The sequence below is a fragment of the Ailuropoda melanoleuca genome, chromosome 13 (assembly GCF_002007445.2).
Source record: "Ailuropoda melanoleuca isolate Jingjing chromosome 13, ASM200744v2, whole genome shotgun sequence".
NCBI classification, from domain to species: domain Eukaryota; kingdom Metazoa; phylum Chordata; class Mammalia; order Carnivora; family Ursidae; genus Ailuropoda; species Ailuropoda melanoleuca.
This window is the reverse complement of record NC_048230.1, coordinates 25215347-25233897: the sequence shown is the minus strand read 5'-3', so window position 1 is coordinate 25233897 and position 18551 is coordinate 25215347. Positions and strand designations below refer to the sequence as shown.

The 18551-nt window shown below is 39.4% G+C and overlaps 2 protein-coding genes across 2 annotated transcripts; both read left to right on the top strand.

Moving 5' to 3' along the window:
- Positions 1-2484: 2484 nt before the first annotated feature.
- Positions 2485-2970, top strand: LOC105240074 (keratin-associated protein 9-3). The gene has a single exon (XM_019805654.2). It carries the CDS (start codon positions 2521-2523, stop codon positions 2968-2970), a length of 450 nt encoding a protein of 149 aa, XP_019661213.2. The 5' UTR covers positions 2485-2520.
- A 5928-nt stretch (positions 2971-8898) lies between these two features.
- LOC100471881 (keratin-associated protein 1-5) lies at positions 8899-12630 on the top strand. Its single transcript, XM_034640681.1, is given in 3 exon segments — positions 8899-8972; positions 8974-9347; positions 11546-12630. Coding segments are annotated over 3 exon segments (888 nt in total). The 5' UTR covers positions 8899-8937; the 3' UTR covers positions 12025-12630.
- The last annotated feature ends 5921 nt before the right edge of the window (positions 12631-18551 follow it).

Genomic DNA, 18551 nt, shown 5'->3' with positions numbered 1-18551 from the left:
CTCTCAATTGATGCAGAAAAAGCATTTGAAAAAATACAGCATCCTTTCCTGATTAAAACCCTTCAGAGTGTAGGGATAGAGGGTACATTCCTCAATCTCATAAAAACCATCTATGAAAAGCCTACAGCAAATATTATTCTCAACGGGGAAAAGCTGGAAGCCTTTCCCTTAAGATCAGGAACACGACAAGGATACCCACTCTCGCCCCTATTAATCAACATAGTACTAGAAGTCCTTGCAACAGCAATCAGAAGACAAAAAGGGATCAAAGGTATCCAAATCGGCAAAGAAGTCAAACTTTCTCTCTTCGCAGATGACATGATACTCTATAGGGAAAACCCAGAAGACTCCACCCCCAAACTACTAGAAGTTATAGAGCAAGTCAGTAATGTGGCGGGATACAAAGTCAATGCTCAAAAATCAGTCGCATTTCTATACACGAATAATGAGACCGAAGAAAGAGAAATTAGGGAATCCATTCCATTCACAATAGCACCAAAAATCATACGTTATCTCGGAATTAAGCTAACCAGAGACGTAAAGGATCTATATTCTAGAAACTACAAATCACTCTTGAAAGACATTGAAGAAGACACAAAAAGATGGAAAAATATTCCATGCTCATGGATCGGAAGAATTAACATAGTTAAAATGTCCATGTTACCCAGAGCAATCTACACTTTCAGTGCCATCCCGATCAAAATACCAATGACATTTTTCAAAGAACTGGAACAAACAGCCCTTAAATTTGTGTGGAACCAGAAAAGGCCCCGAATCACCAAGGAATTGTTGAAAAGGGAAAACAAAGCTGGGGGCATCATGTTGCTGGATTTCAAGCTGTACTACAAAGCTGTGATCACAAAGACAGCATGGTGCTGGCACAAAAACAGACACATAGACCAATGGAACTGAATAGAGATCCCAGAAATGGACCCTCGGCTCTTTGAACAACTAATTTTTGACAAAGCAGGAAAAAACATCCAATGGAAAAAAGACAGTCTCTTCAATAAATGGTGCTGGGAAAATTGGACAGCTACATGCAAAGGAATGAAACTTGACCACTCTCTCACACCATACACAAAGATAAACTCCAAATGGANATGTCTTAATTCTGATTTGGGAATAGTTATGATATTAACTCAAAGCTGTCATTTCTGGAGAAGCAAAACTAACACCTGGTATTCTGGTTCAAACTCTGTAAGTGGCATTTTAACTTCCATTTCTCTATAATAGAATCCACACTCAATGAAGGCCAGGTCACCTTTCATTGCACCTACACAAAACCTTCATCTTCATCCTCATCAGTTGTCTCATTCAATCTGTATTAACTCTCAGCACATTGGACTAGTTTCTAATATGCACAGTAAACTGCATGCTGCAGATCTAACACGTCACAGTGTGTCACATGCTCCAGTGTTAATACACTGAGTGTGATTTTTATGCAGTTAAGGACATTTAAATCTAGAGGACATCCTATTATCAAAGTTTAGATGAAGTCACAAATTAAATAGATTACCATTTTTAGCACTTGTGATTTTCTGGAAGTGTACTCATTATGCAGTTAAAAAAATAAAAATTTCCAGAGAAGTCCTAATAAATAGTGCTATTACACATCCAAAGCTCTGCCTTTCTTCCCCTGACTCTAAAAAGTTTTAAAGTGGACAAATTTTACATCTTTCTTTTATCATTTGATTTATCTAGAACTGCTTATATAGAAAACTGAGTACTGACTGTAGTGGTTGAAAGAGTTTAGCCTGGAGTCAGATGAAGTGGATTCAAATTTCAGATTCACCACTTGCTGCTATGAACCTGGGCAAGAGATGTAAATCTGTCTGAGCCTCAGTTTCCTTACATGGATGACAGGAGTAGGTACAGGCATGGCTCACAGGATTGCAGTAAAAATTAAATGATACATGCAAAGTAGTCATAACCATGTGAGCACCTAAGTGCTCCAGGAATTGTGATCAGTAACAATTCATCCACATTTCTCAGTCCCCCCAAAAAGCATCCCTTTCTGGCCAGCTGGATCACTTTGCTTCATAGTCAAATTGAAGATGAAAAAGATAAAGGAGCAGTAGTTGACATTGGAACCATGTTGCTGGGAATTAAACTGTCATGTGAGACCCAAAAGCTCGATGATCAGGGTCAACACTGAGTAATACTGACACTCCTTGAAGGTGAGGCATCAATTATTCTTAGGGCAATGACCAAATTTTAACAAATATGGGGAATTATGGGTTACGTACCCAATGAACGCCAGTGACTACTTGACTGTGGTAAAGAATCTTAATTGAAGACCAAATAAAATGAACTTATAAAGGCTTTCAGAGGTTGAACAAATAACTCAGGAATAGGGCAATTATTATTCAGAGATAGATTATTTATACACAAACAAGGAAGAGATTTTGAGAATTATGTAAATCATAGCTAGTTAAGGCTTATAAAAGGACCAACGTGAAAGTCACCACCAAAACTCAAAAACTTCTCTTAGCAATCCAACTCTCAGCTCAGCTCCTGACCATGGCCTGCTGCTCCACTAGCTTCTGTGGATTTCCCACCTGCTCCACCAGTGGGAACTGCGGCTCCAGCTGCTGCCAGCCCAGCTGTTGCCAGACCAGCTGCTGCCAGCCCAGCTGTTGCCAGACCAGCTGCTGCCAGCCAACTAGCTGCCAGCCCAGCTGCTGCCAGCCCAGCTGCTGTGGGACCGGCTGTGGCACTGGTGGTGGCCAGGAGGGTGGCGTGAGCTGCCGAGTCAGGTGGTGCCGCCCTGACTGCCGCGTGGAGGACACCTGCCTGCCCCCCTGCTGCGTGGTGAGCTGCACGCCTCCAACCTGCTGCCAGCTGCACCATGCCCAGGCCTCCTGCTGCCGCCCATCCTACTGTGGACAGTCCTGCTGCCGCCCAGCCTGCTGCTGCTACTGCTGCCAGCCCAGCTGCTGCCAGCCCAGCTGTTGTGAGCCCACCTGCTGAAAGCCCAGGGTGCTAACTTTTTATTTGAAGTTTCAACCTCCAAATCAATTCATAAACTAATTATCCCTTCCACCACCTGTGGACCACCAACAAATTCTTGAACTTTTATTTGGTTTTTGTTGTGGGGGATACCAAATATTTGGGCCTCACAGACCTATCTGATTCCATTCAATTCTGGGAAGACCTTGATCTCCCCAATGAGGTTGCCAAAATACAAATTTAACTCAAGAAATTGTCTTCAGCATGCATTTGAATCTACTCTGTGACTCAGTGCCACCAATGCCGCAGAAGAATCTTCTGTCCTCCTCAGATATGTTCACCTCCTATACGTCACCATACTGCAAACTGCACTTTTTATGAAAGCGGAATAATATACCAAGGTCTATTAAATTGTATCTATTTGGTGCAGCAAATATACCTCTTTTTCTTCATTGAGTGTGCTCTTGATTTCATAAAAAGTCATAAAAGGTTTTAGTCTGGTTTTGCTATCCCACGCTGCTTTCTAGGAAATTTGACCAGATCTAATGGAGGTTAATCCCCAAAAAAAGATACAGCAAAGGCCGTTATACAGGGCCTCAGAAGTGGCACAGGCTCTATTTCCATATCCTGTCCTCACAAAGTGCTTTCATAACCAGAAAGTTACAGAAGTCAGGAACTCTGAGGGGCACCTGGGTGGCTCAGTCATTAAGCATCTGCCTTCGGCTCAGGTCATGATCCTGGCATCCTGGGATCGAGCCCTGCATTGGGCTCCTTGCTCAGTGGAAAGCCTGCTTCTCCCTCTCCCACTCCCCCTGCTTGTGTTCCCTCTTTCGCTGTCTCTATCTGTGTCAAATAAATAAAGTCTTTATATTAAAAAAAAAAAAGTCAGGAACTCTGTATCCAGAGCCAGAATATGATGTATTTTTTTCAAGTCTGTTAGAAGAATGCTCTTTCAGGCAATCTTCAAACTGTGGGAACATAATGCTAATATATTACACTCTTCCATTTATACATAGCCTTGCAGAGTAAAGCAAGAGAGCTACAAGTTGGGGAAGCCTCTTGGAGGAAAGATGCTTTTGGTTAGGTGGGGAATTTTACTTTTTTTCCAGTTTCTAAACTGAAAGTGAGGATAATAACATAACAAATTTGGTTTAAAATTTTCACTTAGAAATACATGTATTTATTATACATACACATGCATTTATACATAATACACAATAAATGAAAAAATAACATACAATGAACTTATACATATTTAAACACAGCATCAGGAAATTCTTCATAAATCCTGGTAGTTTTTGGACAAGGATCAAGATTAATTTCTGGTTTCTTGGACTTAGAACTGGAAGGAGCCAGGTGCTCCTGCGTGGCTCCGTCAGTTGAGTGACTGACTCTTGGTTTCAGCTCAGGTTGTGATCTCAGGGTCATGGGACTGAGCCCCTCATCACGGTCTGGGCTTAGCTCCAAGTCTGCTTTAGATTCTTTCTCCCTCTCCTTCTGCCCCTTCCCCCTGCTTGGTTGGTCTCTCTCTCTCTCTCTCTCCCCACCCACCCCGTCTCCCTCTCCCTCTAAAATAAATAAATAAATCTTTTTTAAAAAAAGAGAGAGAACTGGAGGGAATGAAGATAATTCTTTTTTATTAAAAATATTCCTTTGGTTAAGATTACAAGGCTTTATTCATTCAAGGGTTAATGAAAATCCAGAAATTAGGAAGCATGAATAAAGGATACCATGTAAGCAAAGAATCAGCTTCCCCAACATTTATTCTAGAGACCTGATCTAATCCAGAAGACACCCTTGAACAACAGAACAAAAATGGAAACAGGTTTTGTCCTCTTGGTCCTTTGATTTTAACACTGACCACTTTCAGGTATCACTACCTAAGAGCTCCTGCTGAGAAAAAAGTATAAAATAAAATGACAAGTGACTTGGGTAAATGCAATTTGGCTGTTTATCATTACAATACACTGCCAATCATTCATTCCTTCCTTGATTCAACAAGCATTTACTGAGTGCCTACATTCAAGATTGTACAGAAAGACACTAAATAGAATACCAAAATGAATCAGACATGGCAGATCATGCCCTTAAGGAATGAATGATCTGGTACAGCAATTACACAATTTTAGCCCTGGAGTGTCTGAGAGATCACCTCATTTTACAGATGAATAAAACAATGTTCAGGAGGATTAAATAACTTTTCTAAGGTCTCAGAATACACTTAATGGTAGAACCGGTTTGAGAAGCCTGTTTAGTTTAATTAGCTTAATTTAGTTCTCATAATCACCTAAAGCTAGACTCCTTTAAAGTCCCTTTTAGCTTAAAATACTATATATTTTTTTTTAATTCAAAAAGCACAAACTAGAAACAATGGAGGATTTATCAATAGAGGGATGATTGAACAGAGTGTGGTATGATCATACTCTGGAATACTGCATAGCTATTTAAAAGAATGACTAATACGTATGGGATAGGCAAAAAAAATTAGATAACCTAGATAAAATGGATAAATACCTAGAATCACATAACCTATCAAAACTGAATCATGAAGAAATAGAAAATCCGAACAGATTTATAACTAGCAAGGAGATTAAATCAGTAATAAAAAAAAACCTCCCAACAAATAAAATCCCAGTACCAGAAGCTTCACTGGTAAATTCTACCAAAAATTTAAAGAAAAGTTAAAATCAATCATCTTCTAACTCTTCTAACAAATTACAGAGGAGGGAACACTTCCAAACTCACTCTGTGAGGCTAGCATTACCCCGATACCAAAGCCAAAGACACTACAGAAGAGAAAACTAGAGACCAATATCCCTGATGAATACTGATGCAGTATTCCTCAACAAAATACTATCAAAAAGAATTCAACAGTACATTAAAAAGATTATTACACACCACAACCTAGTGGGATTTTATCCTAGAATGCAAGGATGGTTCAACAGACAAAAATCAATGAATGTAATACATTGCATAATAGAATAAAGGGGGAAAAACACATGGTTATCTCAATAGATAGAGAAAAAGAATTTCATAAAATTCAACACTTTCGTAATAAAAAAATAACAGAAAATGAAAACACTCAACAAACTAGGAATAGAAGGAAACTACATCAGCCTAATAAAAGCCATATATGAAAGCCCACACAAACATCATACTCAGTGGTAAAAGACTGAAAGCTTCTCCCCTAAGATTAGGAAAAAGAGAAGGGTGCCCACTTTTATCTATTCTATTTGTCATAGTACTAGAAGTCCCAGCTAGAGCAATTAGACAAGAAAAAGAAGTAAACAGCATCCAAATAAGAAAGGAGTAGTAAAATTGTCTCTCCTTGCAGATGACATGATATGATATACAGAAAACCCTAAGGACTCAACCCCCCCCCCAAAAAAAGGAGAAGAAAATGGTTAGAACTAATCAACAAATTCAGTAGAGTTGTAGGATACAAAATCGATATACAAATCAGCTGCATTTCTATATACTAACAACAATCTATCAGAAAGAGAAATTAAGGGGTACATGGGTGACTCATTTAGTTAAGTGTCAGACTCTTGATTTCAGCTCAGGTCGTAATCTCAGGGTTGTGAGATTGAGCCCCACATTTGGCTCCACACTGGGCGTGGAGCCTGCTTAAGATTCTCTCTCTCCCCTTTGAGAAAGAGGAACAAAGCTGGAGGCATCATACTTCCTGATTTCAAACTATATTACAAAGCTACAGAAATCAAAACAGTACGGTACTGGCATAAAGGCAGTCATAGAGACAAATGGAATAGAAGGAAAAGCTCAGAAAGAAACCTTTACATATACAGTCAAATAATTTTCAACAAGAATGTCAAGACCATTCAATCGGGAAGGACAGTCTCTTCAACAAATGGTGCTGGGAAAAGTGGATATCCACATGCAAAAGCATAAAGGTGGACCCCTCCATTACACCATACACTAAAATTAATTGAAGATGGATAAAAAACCTGAAGTTAGGAGCTAAAACTGTAAAACTCTTAGAAGAAAACACAGGGGGAAAGCTTCATGACACTGGATTTGGCAGTGATTTCTTGGATATGACACCAAAAGCATATACAACAAAAGCAAAAAACACACAAATGGAACTACCAAAATTAAAAACTTCTGTACATCAAAGGACCAATGAACAAAATGAAATTCAATCTACAGAATGGGAGAAAGATTTGCAATCATATACCCAGTAAAAAGCTAATATCTAGAATATATGAAGAACTCCTACAACACAACAACAATTAAAAATTGGGCAAAGGACATGAATGGACATTTCTCCAAAGAAGATAAACAGCCAACAAGCATATGAAAAAATGTTTCATATCAACAGTCACTACAAAAATGCAAATCAAAACCACAATGACATACAACCTCATACCCACTAGAATGTCTAGTCTCAAAAAACTCAAAAAGTGCTGGCAATGATGTGGAGCAATTGGAACCCTTGTATACTGTTGATGGAAATGTGCAGCCACTATGGGAAACTGTATGGCAGTTACCCAAAAAACCGAAAATAGAATTACCACATGATCCAGCAATTCCACTTCTAGGAATATACCCAAAAGAATTGAGAGTATGATCTGAAGAGATATTTGTATACCCACGATCATGGTCACATTAATCACAATAGCCAAAAGGTTGGAAGCAGCCCAAGTGTCCATCAATAGAGTGATGGATAAACAAATCGTAGTGTATACATACAGTGGAATAGTATTCAGCCTTAAAAAGGAAGGAAATTCTGATACATTCTATAAAACAGATGAATCTTGAGGACAGTATGCTAAGTGAAATAAGGCATACATTAATACTGTATGATTCCACTTATATGAGGCACCTCGGTTGGTCAGATTCATCAATACAAAGGATGAAAAAGTGGTTACCAAAGATCTAGGGAAGAGAGAATGGAAAGGTTGTTCTTTAATGGACAAAAAGTTTCTCTTTTGGAGGTTAAAAAGAGTTGTGGAAATTGCGCACCAATGTGAATGTACTTCACACTAATGAACAGTGCACTTAAATGGTTAAGATGGTAAATTTTATATTATGTGTATTTTACTATAATTAAAGCTTTTTAAAAATACATAAAGACCGCAACTTTTACTTAACTAGATGAACTATCTATCTATCTATGCTGGTTTATATCTCCAAAAACAGGGAGAAAGGTGTCAAAGAATATGGACCAAACTGTTAATATTTATTATTTCTGAAGTACCAGTGTTGAAGGGGATGGGTGTTTTGGGGAAGTGAAGAAAAATATTAAATTTCTTTATATGCCTGTGTACTGTTTGACTTAAAATATGTATTCATTACTAGCATATATTTTTTAATTTAGTAGAGTCAGAAAACAATCTACCAGCAAAAGTCATTAAAGGTTTCAACTGGGAATATGTACACTGATGGTTGAAGGCAAAAATACTGGTTAGAACTCTTAGTATCCTTTGACTTGCACAAACAGGTCCTAGAAAGGCATAGTGCTTTTGGGTGCTGATTCATTTGGGTAGCTCGTGTTTTGATGACACTAACGTTAGTCATTCCAAATCTGAACAAACTCTATTTATGAAGTCCCGATCCTTAATTTAGGAAGAAAATGCTCCATTTCGATATAAACTCAGCCTAAAGGTTAACAAAGGACAGGTATGACAAAGCAAGCCAGGGTTGGCCCAGCTCTAGTCTGTCATGTGATTTGCATAAAGAGGTGTTGCTCTGATTGGCTTCCATAATGATCCAGAGGGCAAAGAAGAAATACAATGAGACTTAATTGAATAATGACCAAAGCAGGCTATTGAAATGCTCTTAATAACTTTCTAAACAATTCAGGGATCAGCCAATCAGAGACTTACTTTGCAAATGGTATCAAGGAACAATGCTGAATGTCAGGGAAATATGCAGCTCTAGGAAATATATAAAAGGCCAGATGTAGAAGGTACAGCCTAAACTCAAAAACTTCTCTTAGCAACCCAACTCTCAGCTCAGCTCCTGACCATGGCCTGCTGCTCCACTAGCTTCTGTGGATTTCCCATGCTCCACCAGTGGGAACTGTGGCTCCAGCTGCTGCCAGCCCAGCTGTTGCCAGCCCAGCTGTTGCCAGACCAGCTGCTGCCAGCCAACTAGCTGCCAGCCCAGCTGCTGCCAGCCCAGCTGCTGTGGGACCGGCTGTGGCACTGGTGGTGGCCAGGAGGGTGGCGTGAGCTGCCGAGTCAGGTGGTGCCGCCCTGACTGCCGCGTGGAGGACACCTGCCTGCCCCCCTGCTGCGTGGTGAGCTGCACGCCTCCAACCTGCTGCCAGCTGCACCATGCCCAAGCCTCCTGCTGCCGCCCATCCTACTGTGGACAGTCCTGCTGCCGCCCAGCCTGCTGCTGCTACTGCTGCCAGCCCAGCTGCTGCCAGCCCAGCTGCTGAAAGCAAGGGGGATTAATTAAGAATGAAAGGGGAAATGAAACAAACTGCTCTGATCTCTGAAGAAGTGTTCAATTTTACTCCCATGCTAAGTATCGTGATGTTTCTAAGCCACTCAGAAATAATGAGTCTTAGGACCCTCTTGGATGTGAATTAGCACACTGAAAGCATGTATCAATCAGAGTGTCCAGATATCCTACCTTGCTTGAAAAGGCACCAGGGTAGAGTATTTCTTCATTTCAGTGACATCTCTGGTCTCCTCCCCATCTCTTGATCCCCACGTATTTTCAGACCTGCTTTCTCCTCGAATATCCTGTTAATTTCAAATAAAATGTTTAAATGTGTAAAGCAAACTGAGTTATTCTCTTCCTTCTACCTCTAAGCTTGTCCATCTTTAGCTGGAATTCAAGAAGAGTGGAATTTCATTTTGATAATAATCCTAAAGCATAAACATAAATTCTAAACCAGAAAAATTAAATACTAATTATACTATGCTTGAATCCATCAGTTAATAAAACGCTTCATGCATTAAAAAATCTTTATAGTTATTCAAATACTTAAAATGTTCTAACCTATTATGATTAGGTCTAAACCAGTAAAGCCACTTTGGGCTCAAATTTTCGGGTTGCTCAAATCTATGGGATTTCTACCCAGATGTACCTCTACCATTGTAATCTCCTTCCAGTTTATATACTAGATGTTCTCCTTCATGTGTGCCTAATATCTAAAGATTGTATTACTAAGTAAATTTTAAAATATCTACCAGATACTTTTAGATACTATTTTCCAAGAGCATTTATGTTTAATTTCTATTTCTTAGCCTATTATATTCTTCCCACTGGTCCCCAAATTGCTCTCCAAGTTGCAACTCCCAACACTCACCTCCATTTACTGTGAGTTCATATAAAATGTATCTCTGATCTAAGTAAGGATTGAACAAAGAGCCAGGGAGATACCCTGCGAGTTCTACCACCACCATTGGTCAGACATGTGCATTAGAAATCTCAAACTATGTATGTTGCACTTTGCAACCCAATTTGAAAGATTTCTCCTAGGAAGTTAACATGAATCTAGTACAAAAAAAATATCTTTGCCATTGAATTTTTTAATTCCTCATTAAGTATTTTAGTACAATATATAAAAGACAATAGGACAAAATATAGGACACTTTATGAAAAATATTTTTCAAGTTATTTACAAGCTCCCAGCACTTACCTCTATCACTTAATTGGTAGCGATTGATAAATCAAACACATTTGACAATGATAGATCAAACGCATTTCAAAGAACACAGTAGATGGCAGTGCATTCTTCAAAATGTCATAACTCCCAGATGTTTTTCCCTGAGACTTGGTTCAACTATTCCAGCAGTAGAAAAATATTTCAGCACTTCCTACTCTCTTTTGACAATAACAAGGACTCCTCCACGAGAGGCACTGCAGCTTGAAAGTTCTGTTAAATCATTTATAAGTGGTACATGTGTCCATGAATCATGTCTTTTACTCCACCCATTCAAAATCAGATTCGGTAAGCATTTATTAAAGTTCTACCTGAAGCTAAGCACTCTGCAAGATACCTTTATATAAACTATGTCACTTGATTCACAAGAAAAGATTTCTGACCTAGAATACGAATAATATTTACATATTTCAAATTGAAATCTAAGGAACTATAAAAGTAATTTGATTTGATATTGGAGTAAATTAGTAGGAAACTTTTAATTATGTATAACCAAAGGTACTCCTCAATTCAGGGGATGTTCCAATGTCCTAAATTCAACAGAATTCAGTCTATATAGCCAGAAGGAAAAAATAATAGTTAAAACTAAGAGCACAATTATCCTTAGCCTTAGAGATTTGGACAGAGTGTCACGTGAAATAACCACCTCTACAAAATGAGGGTGCTGACGTGGACTAAAATGGAAGGACTCTTTGAACATGGAAAACCACAAATGTATTCCAAAGAGCAAAGGACCAATATGAGGAGTCCAAATGAAACTATAAAACAAAGTAATTTCTAAACTGCTGTTCATAATGGGTCATAAGTATTTCAATGCACGCCAATCAGAGGACCAATGAGAAACAAATTTAAACAAAAACAAGGAAGATTTGCTAAGAATTTTATAAATAGAAGCTGGCTCAGATATATAAAAGGCCTGCCTGACATAGACCTTACCATCAAAACACCTACAAGCAACCCAACTCTCAGCTCAGCTCCTGACCATGGCCTGCTGCTCCACTAGCTTCTGTGGATTTCCCACCTGCTCCACCAGTGGGAACTGCGGCTCCAGCTGCTGCCAGCCCAGCTGTTGCCAGACCAGCTGCTGCCAGCCCAGCTGTTGCCAGACCAGCTGCTGCCAGCCAACTAGCTGCCAGCCCAGCTGCTGCCAGCCCAGCTGCTGTGGGACCGGCTGTGGCACTGGTGGTGGCCAGGAGGGTGGCGTGAGCTGCCGAGTCAGGTGGTGCCGCCCTGACTGCCGCGTGGAGGACACCTGCCTGCCCCCCTGCTGCGTGGTGAGCTGCACGCCTCCAACCTGCTGCCAGCTGCACCATGCCCAGGCCTCCTGCTGCCGCCCATCCTACTGTGGACAGTCCTGCTGCCGCCCAGCCTGCTGCTGCTACTGCTGCCAGCCCAGCTGCTGCCAGCCCAGCTGTTGTGAGCCCACCTGCTGAAAGCCAGGTTGCTGATTTCCAGTTGCCCAGTTGAACAGCGTATCTCCTCAACCTCCCCTGGACCACCATAGGTTCTTCAACTTCCATTTGCAGTTTTGTTATGGGGCTACCAAGTATATGAGTTTTATCTGATTTCATTCTGCAGTGAATACCTTGATTGTCTGCTGCAGACACAGAAATGCTGTGAACCTACCAGCTGACTATCAAAACTCTTTGGATATACTATTTCTGATTTTTCTGCAGGGTTGAAAATTACTGATATACTGTGGAATTAATCCTTGAGAACTACCCACAAGTATAATCCTTCCCTGCTTTATAATCTATTTTTAGCTCTGCTTACCTAACATTTTTTTCTAACATCAAAGGCACCAGAATATAGTCAAGTGACTTTCTTCATTGGTCACCAGACAGAATGGAAGCTCTTCACCCAATATTCACCTTCTAAGAAGTAGGCTAGACTTCTTCATATTTCAACATCTGATCCCATCCCCTTTTTTTGCAGTGGGGGGAGGATCATAATGATCTTGCCTGTTGGTTATTTCAATTACATCTGTGATACAGTGTTTTCTGCCATTTCTTAATAAATATTGTAACTGGGTAAACAAACCATAGTCTGTGTTTCCACTTGTACACAAAATGGGTTAACTGTGGTAATTCATGAATGCCTACTTGAGAGGAATACATTTGTTTCTTTTTAAAAGAAACTGAAATCATATATAGTGTATTTATTCATTCATTCACTCCATAAACATTTATCGACCACCATTTCTAAAGCAGGGACTATGGTGATCAGAAAGATGAAGACTTAATTCTTATCCTTGAGGACTTTGCTATCCAGTAAGAAAAGTATATGTGTGAAAATAGCGATGAACAATTTAACAAGATAAACTTGTAGTCTCTTAATAGTTGGTAGAAAAAATCTCCAGCTTAGGGGGATGTTTTTGTGGCCAGTAAGCCTTGATGGTCTAACTTACAACAGATGTATCACATGTGACATGCATATTGGCAAACCCAAAACCCTAAGAGAAGGATGTAAAATAATTACACATGATACAGAAGGATTTTTTTTTTTTACTCCAGAAAGGAAGTGAGAAGAAGAAAGAAGAGAAGAGAGACCCAGTCAGGAGGTCATGAATATTACTCTATGTTTCATCCCTGTTAAGTTACCAAACTCACACAATCCTTAGGATAGGTCAACTTTCCCGTGAATACCAGTAAAAGGGCTGAGTTTCATGTGTGGGTTGATTCAAAGGGAGTTGGTGACAACCCAGGACCCAGACAGAGCAGGGGGAACTACAAGAAAGTAATGCCTCAGGAACGCTCAGAAATTGTGGAGAGGCTCCAAATGGCCACTGCTCTGGAAGGTAATATCTTGGTTACAGACTGCAAAAAAAGAAGATGGAAGGACCAGAAACAGAAATTCAAAAAGGAAAAGATCACTTTGGGACCAGCTGGGGTTGTGTCAGAAGCAGCATCTGGAAAGGCTTCACAAGGAAGATAATCTTTGGGGCCCTGAAGACAATTCTAAATGGGAGGAAAAGAGGAAAAAAGAGTTCAAGCTGCACACTATTAGAGTGGCTAAAATCCAAAGCAATGACAACACCAAACACTGATGAAATGCTGCTGGAGCAACAAGAATTCTTTCTCATTGCTGATGGGAATGCACAATGGTACAGCCACTTTGGAAGACAGCGGTGCTGTTTCTTACCAAGTTAAACACAGGCTTATCATACAATCCAGCAATTGCGCTTCTATGTATTTATCCAAATAAGCTGAAAATGTATGTCCACAAAAACACATGCATGAATGTTTATAGCAGCTTTATTCATAACTGCCAAGAACTGGAAGCAACAAAGATGTTCTTCGACAGGTGAATGGAAAAACTGTATTACATCTCTGCAATGGAATACCATTCTGTGATAAAAAGAAATGATTTATCAAGCCACAAAAAGACATGGAAGAATATTAAATGCATGTTACTAAGTGAAAGAAGCCAATCTAAAAAGGCTACATAACATTCTGAAAAAGACAAAACCAGAGAGACATTAAAATGCTGCCAAGATTTTCTGCCTACTATGCCCTGTAGATGCTTGTAGTCCAGCATTAAAATAACAAGCTTATAAATTAAAAAAACTAAAGTTATAGAAATAGACACAGGACCGGCCTGTAAAATCTAAACAGAAGTCAGTTATGGGCTTTTAAGAAAGCTTCCTTTTATTGACAAAAGGGACACATGCTGCTGGTGCTCCTACTTCTTCCTCACCCAGACTGTTCTTTTCACTTCAAACCCAGATATGATTCCTGGAACTCCAAAATCCCAAGAGAATGGAAGGGACGCTGGTCCTGGCATAGCTAAGCCTCTGCACCACTGCTAGCAGCTGCCTACCTGTGAGAAGAGTAAGTCCTTTGATCAAGCCAGTATCTGTTGGCTCTTCCAAAACTGGAAACCTAAAACATTCTTAACCACTACACTATGCAATAGACTGCAAGAAGGTCTCAAAACGGAAACTCTGTGTGTGTGTGTGTGTGTGTGTGTGTGTGTGTGTGTGTGTGTGTGTAAACACCTATGAGGACTTGAGATGCATAAATAGTTCCGTGATAGAAAAAGCACATCAATACAAATTCTAAAGCAAAAGTGGGGAGCATTTTTAATTTGAGGTTCATTGACCATAATGTGGGTAGATGGATAACAAAACGGATAGGAGAAATCAGGATGGGGGGATTAAGGTAATAAATGATGGAGAAAAGAATGAAAAGGAAAAGCACAAAATAGAGGAGAAAAGACAGAAAGAAGACAGTGAAAAAGACTAGGGACAAGAGAAAGAAAAGAAAAGGGGGGAAATGATGTGGAAGACAGGCATGAAGGAGAGAGATGAGAACCACCGTGGCCAGTTTAGTGCCATACACTGTGCTATGGGCTAATTACACTTTGTGTACACTTCATTTCATTTAACACTTACATCAATTTTTGAAATAGATATTGTTATCCTGGCTTGTAAGTGAAGAAAGTAAGTCTAAATGAAGCTAAATAGTTTGCTTAAATCACATAATAAGTGAACAAAAAACCAAAAATCTGAACCCAAATCTGTCTGACTCCAAAATTCACAGAGAATGAAATTAAGTAACTAGACTTGAAGGAGGTGTAAGGAGGTTCAAAATATTTAAAAATGGCTATTTTGAAGCTGTGGAAGTCAGAATAAGTTCCTCTTTGTGTCAGTGAAGTTATTGTCTCTCAGTCCACCTGAACAGTGTAGGATAATCTCTTTAGTTGAGTCAACTTATTAGTAACCTTAATTACATCTGCAAAGTCCCCTTTGTCCTGTAACATATTGATGGGCATGACCTCAGGGCTCAGAGGTCATAGGGCCCCAAATTCTGCCTCCCCAAGGGATTACCAGATACTATGTTGACACTAATTCCTAAAGACCCAAAATGTCACTCCAGTCCACCAATGAAAGTGGTGGCTTATGGTGCCCAGGTGATAGCTGGAGTCTTACCGCCTATTTTAATCACAGTGGACCCAGTAGGTCCAAAGATCAATTCCTCAATTTGTGAATCTATAACTGGGATAATCTGCTTGACAATTGGCAGAATCCCCACATTAGCACTCTGGCTTGAGGAATAAAGCTCAAATTGTAGGAAGAACTATAAATAGAAGCCACTGGAAGTTCCCCTCGTTACAAGGGTAGTAAATAAAAAAATGATACCATATCCCTGAAGGAACTGTGAAGATGAGTGCCATTTTCAGAGACCTGAATAAAGCCTGGTGGTGATACCTAGCACCTCCCCACTTACTTTCATGTTTGTCCTATGGAAAAAGCAGACAAATCTTAGAATATAAGGGTAATTATCTACTATTATTTTAAACTAATTTAGGTAATGGCCCCAATTGGAGCCCACATTCCAAGATGGGGTTTCTTTCATGGAACAAATCAACATAGCCCCTAGCACCTGGAAGTATGCAGTTTTTGACATGAAAATGCCATTTTCTCCATATCGGTTTGCAAGGACAATCAGAAATAATTTGCTTTTAACTGGTGTGACTAACAGTAACCTTACAAATATTGCCTCAGGGCTGTGTCAACTCTCCTGCTTTCTGTTATAATATGCTTAGCAGAGGTCTTAATCATCTTGACATTCCGCACATCATATCAGTCCACTACAGTGATGACATCATGCTAATTATTTCTGAGGAACAGGAAGTAGCAAGTACTTTAGATGTCTTAGTAAACACACGTGAACTCCTGGATTGGAGATAAACCCCACAAAATTAAGGAGGTCAACACCTCACTGAAACTTCTTGGAGTCAAATTGTCTAGAACACACTGAGATCTCCTTTCTAAGGTGAAAGAAAAACTGCTGTCCCTTGAACTATCTTCAGCTAGGAAAAGCACAACTCTTGGTGGGCTTTTTTGGGTTTTTAATTCAATACATACTATGTTTGTGTGTGCCAGTGTAACCCATCTACTGACCTGAAAGAGACAAGACCACTATGAATTCAAGACCTTTCAGAAATTAAGATTTAAGCCATCCCCCATCAGGTAAAGAACCTCAGCCAGCTGAAGTCCTGATTGAGCATAAAGAAAACATGAAATGGGTAGTGGAGGAAGAGAGTTATAAACATCAATACAGTCTTGTGACCAATTAGAAGGATTATAGAAACTGTGTACTTTCTTCCTTAATTTTCCTTCTCCTTTCTCTTTCCCATGTTTCATGCCATATGCAGTACCCAGACTAAACTTCAAATGAACCCAATTTCATTTAATGTTCCATCAGTTCTGTGAAATTCATAGTCTTCTCGGTTTTATAAGATGAGTAAATTATATCTGAAAGAGGTTAAACAAACTGATATCAGGATCTCAGAGAGATACGTGTACTCCCATGTTCAATGCAACATTACTCACAACATCCAAGACATGGAAGCAAAGTAAGTATCCAACAATGAGTGATGGATAAAGAAAATATAGTATTCACATACAATGGAATATTATCCAGCTTTAAAAAAAGAAGGAAAATTGTGTTGTTTGCAACAACATGGATGATTATGCTAACATAAATATGCCACAACAAATCCTTTCTGACACCCCTTATGTGAGGAATCTAAAATAGTCAAACTCATAGAAGCAGGGAATAGAATGGTGGTTACTGATGTGGAGAAAAAAGCAAAAAAAATAAATTAAATTTCCTTACAACTTTTTTAAATAATAATATTTTTATTATGTTAGTCACCATACAGTACATCCCTAGTTTTTGACGTAAAGTTCCATGATTCATTACTTGCATATAACACCCAGTGCACCATGCAATACGTGCCCTCCCTAATACCCATCACCATAAATTTCCTTACAACTTATAGCCCATTGACAAGTATTTGATACAGACAGAGTGACCTTTCTCCAGGAACTCAATTGCCTCCATGTTAATACTTTGCTAGAGGCAAAAGACAACCTTAGCTTGACATTAGCCAGACCTCCAGGATCCTGTAAAAAATCCCTTTGGAAACTTCCTTTATCTCTACCCCGACCCAAGATGCATGTTAACAATTTCCTCCAAAGCATATGGTCCACTGATATTCACCTGAAGGGTTTCATGATTAAGGTTTTACTAGACAGTAGTAAATGGATTTTTCCTAACAACTCCTAGCCCCTCAAGGTCCTAGAAAACTTGCTCCCAAATTTCCTTAGAGACTTAATGCTATCCCTAACACCCTCCCAACTTGAAAGTATGCAATCAGCCACTCTTCACAACCCCATTTCAACTCTTTCTGTCCACAGGTCCTGTCCTGCTTTAATAAAACTACTCTTTTTACACCAAAGATGTCTCAAGAATTCTTTTTTGACTGTTTGCTCCTGAACCCCAACATTTCACATTAGTTACCAGAGGTTCAGAGGTGGGGAGAATTGAGGAGGTAATGGTCAAAGGGCACAAAGCTTCAGTTATGCAAGATGAATAAATCTTAGAGATCTACTATGTACCCTAGGGTCTATGGTAACAATACTGTATTGTATCCTTAAAAAAATTTGCTAAAAAGATGTGTATTATGTGTTTTTATCACACAAAAAAAGAGGAAACTTTGGGAGTTTATGGCATTGATTGTGCAGCTCATAAGTAAAAACTAAAATATGAACCCAACTCTGACTCCAAAACTTATAATGAGACAATGAAATTAAGGAACTGGTAATAAAGAATGGTGTGGGGAGGTTCAGCGGATTTATTTTTATTTTATTTAAAATAAATTAACATAGAGTGTATTATTAGTTTCAGAAGTACAGTTTAGTGATTCATCGGTTGCACACAACACCCAGTGCTCATCATATCACGTGCCTTCCTTAATGCCCATCACCCAGTTACCCCTAGCCCCCTACCCACCTCCCCTCCAGCAGCCCTCAGTTTGTTTTCTATACTTAAGAGTCTCTTATGTTTTGTCTCCCTCGCTGATTTCGTTGGTTCAGCTGATTTAAAAATGCCTATCTGGGAAGCTGTGGACTTTCAGAGAAAGTTCCCCTGTGCCAGGTGTTAAGTTACTG

Coding starts and splice junctions, on each gene's coding strand:
- LOC105240074 (XM_019805654.2), top strand. CDS start 2,521: ATGGCCTGCTGCTCCACTAGCTTCTGTGGATTTCCCACCTGCTCCACC.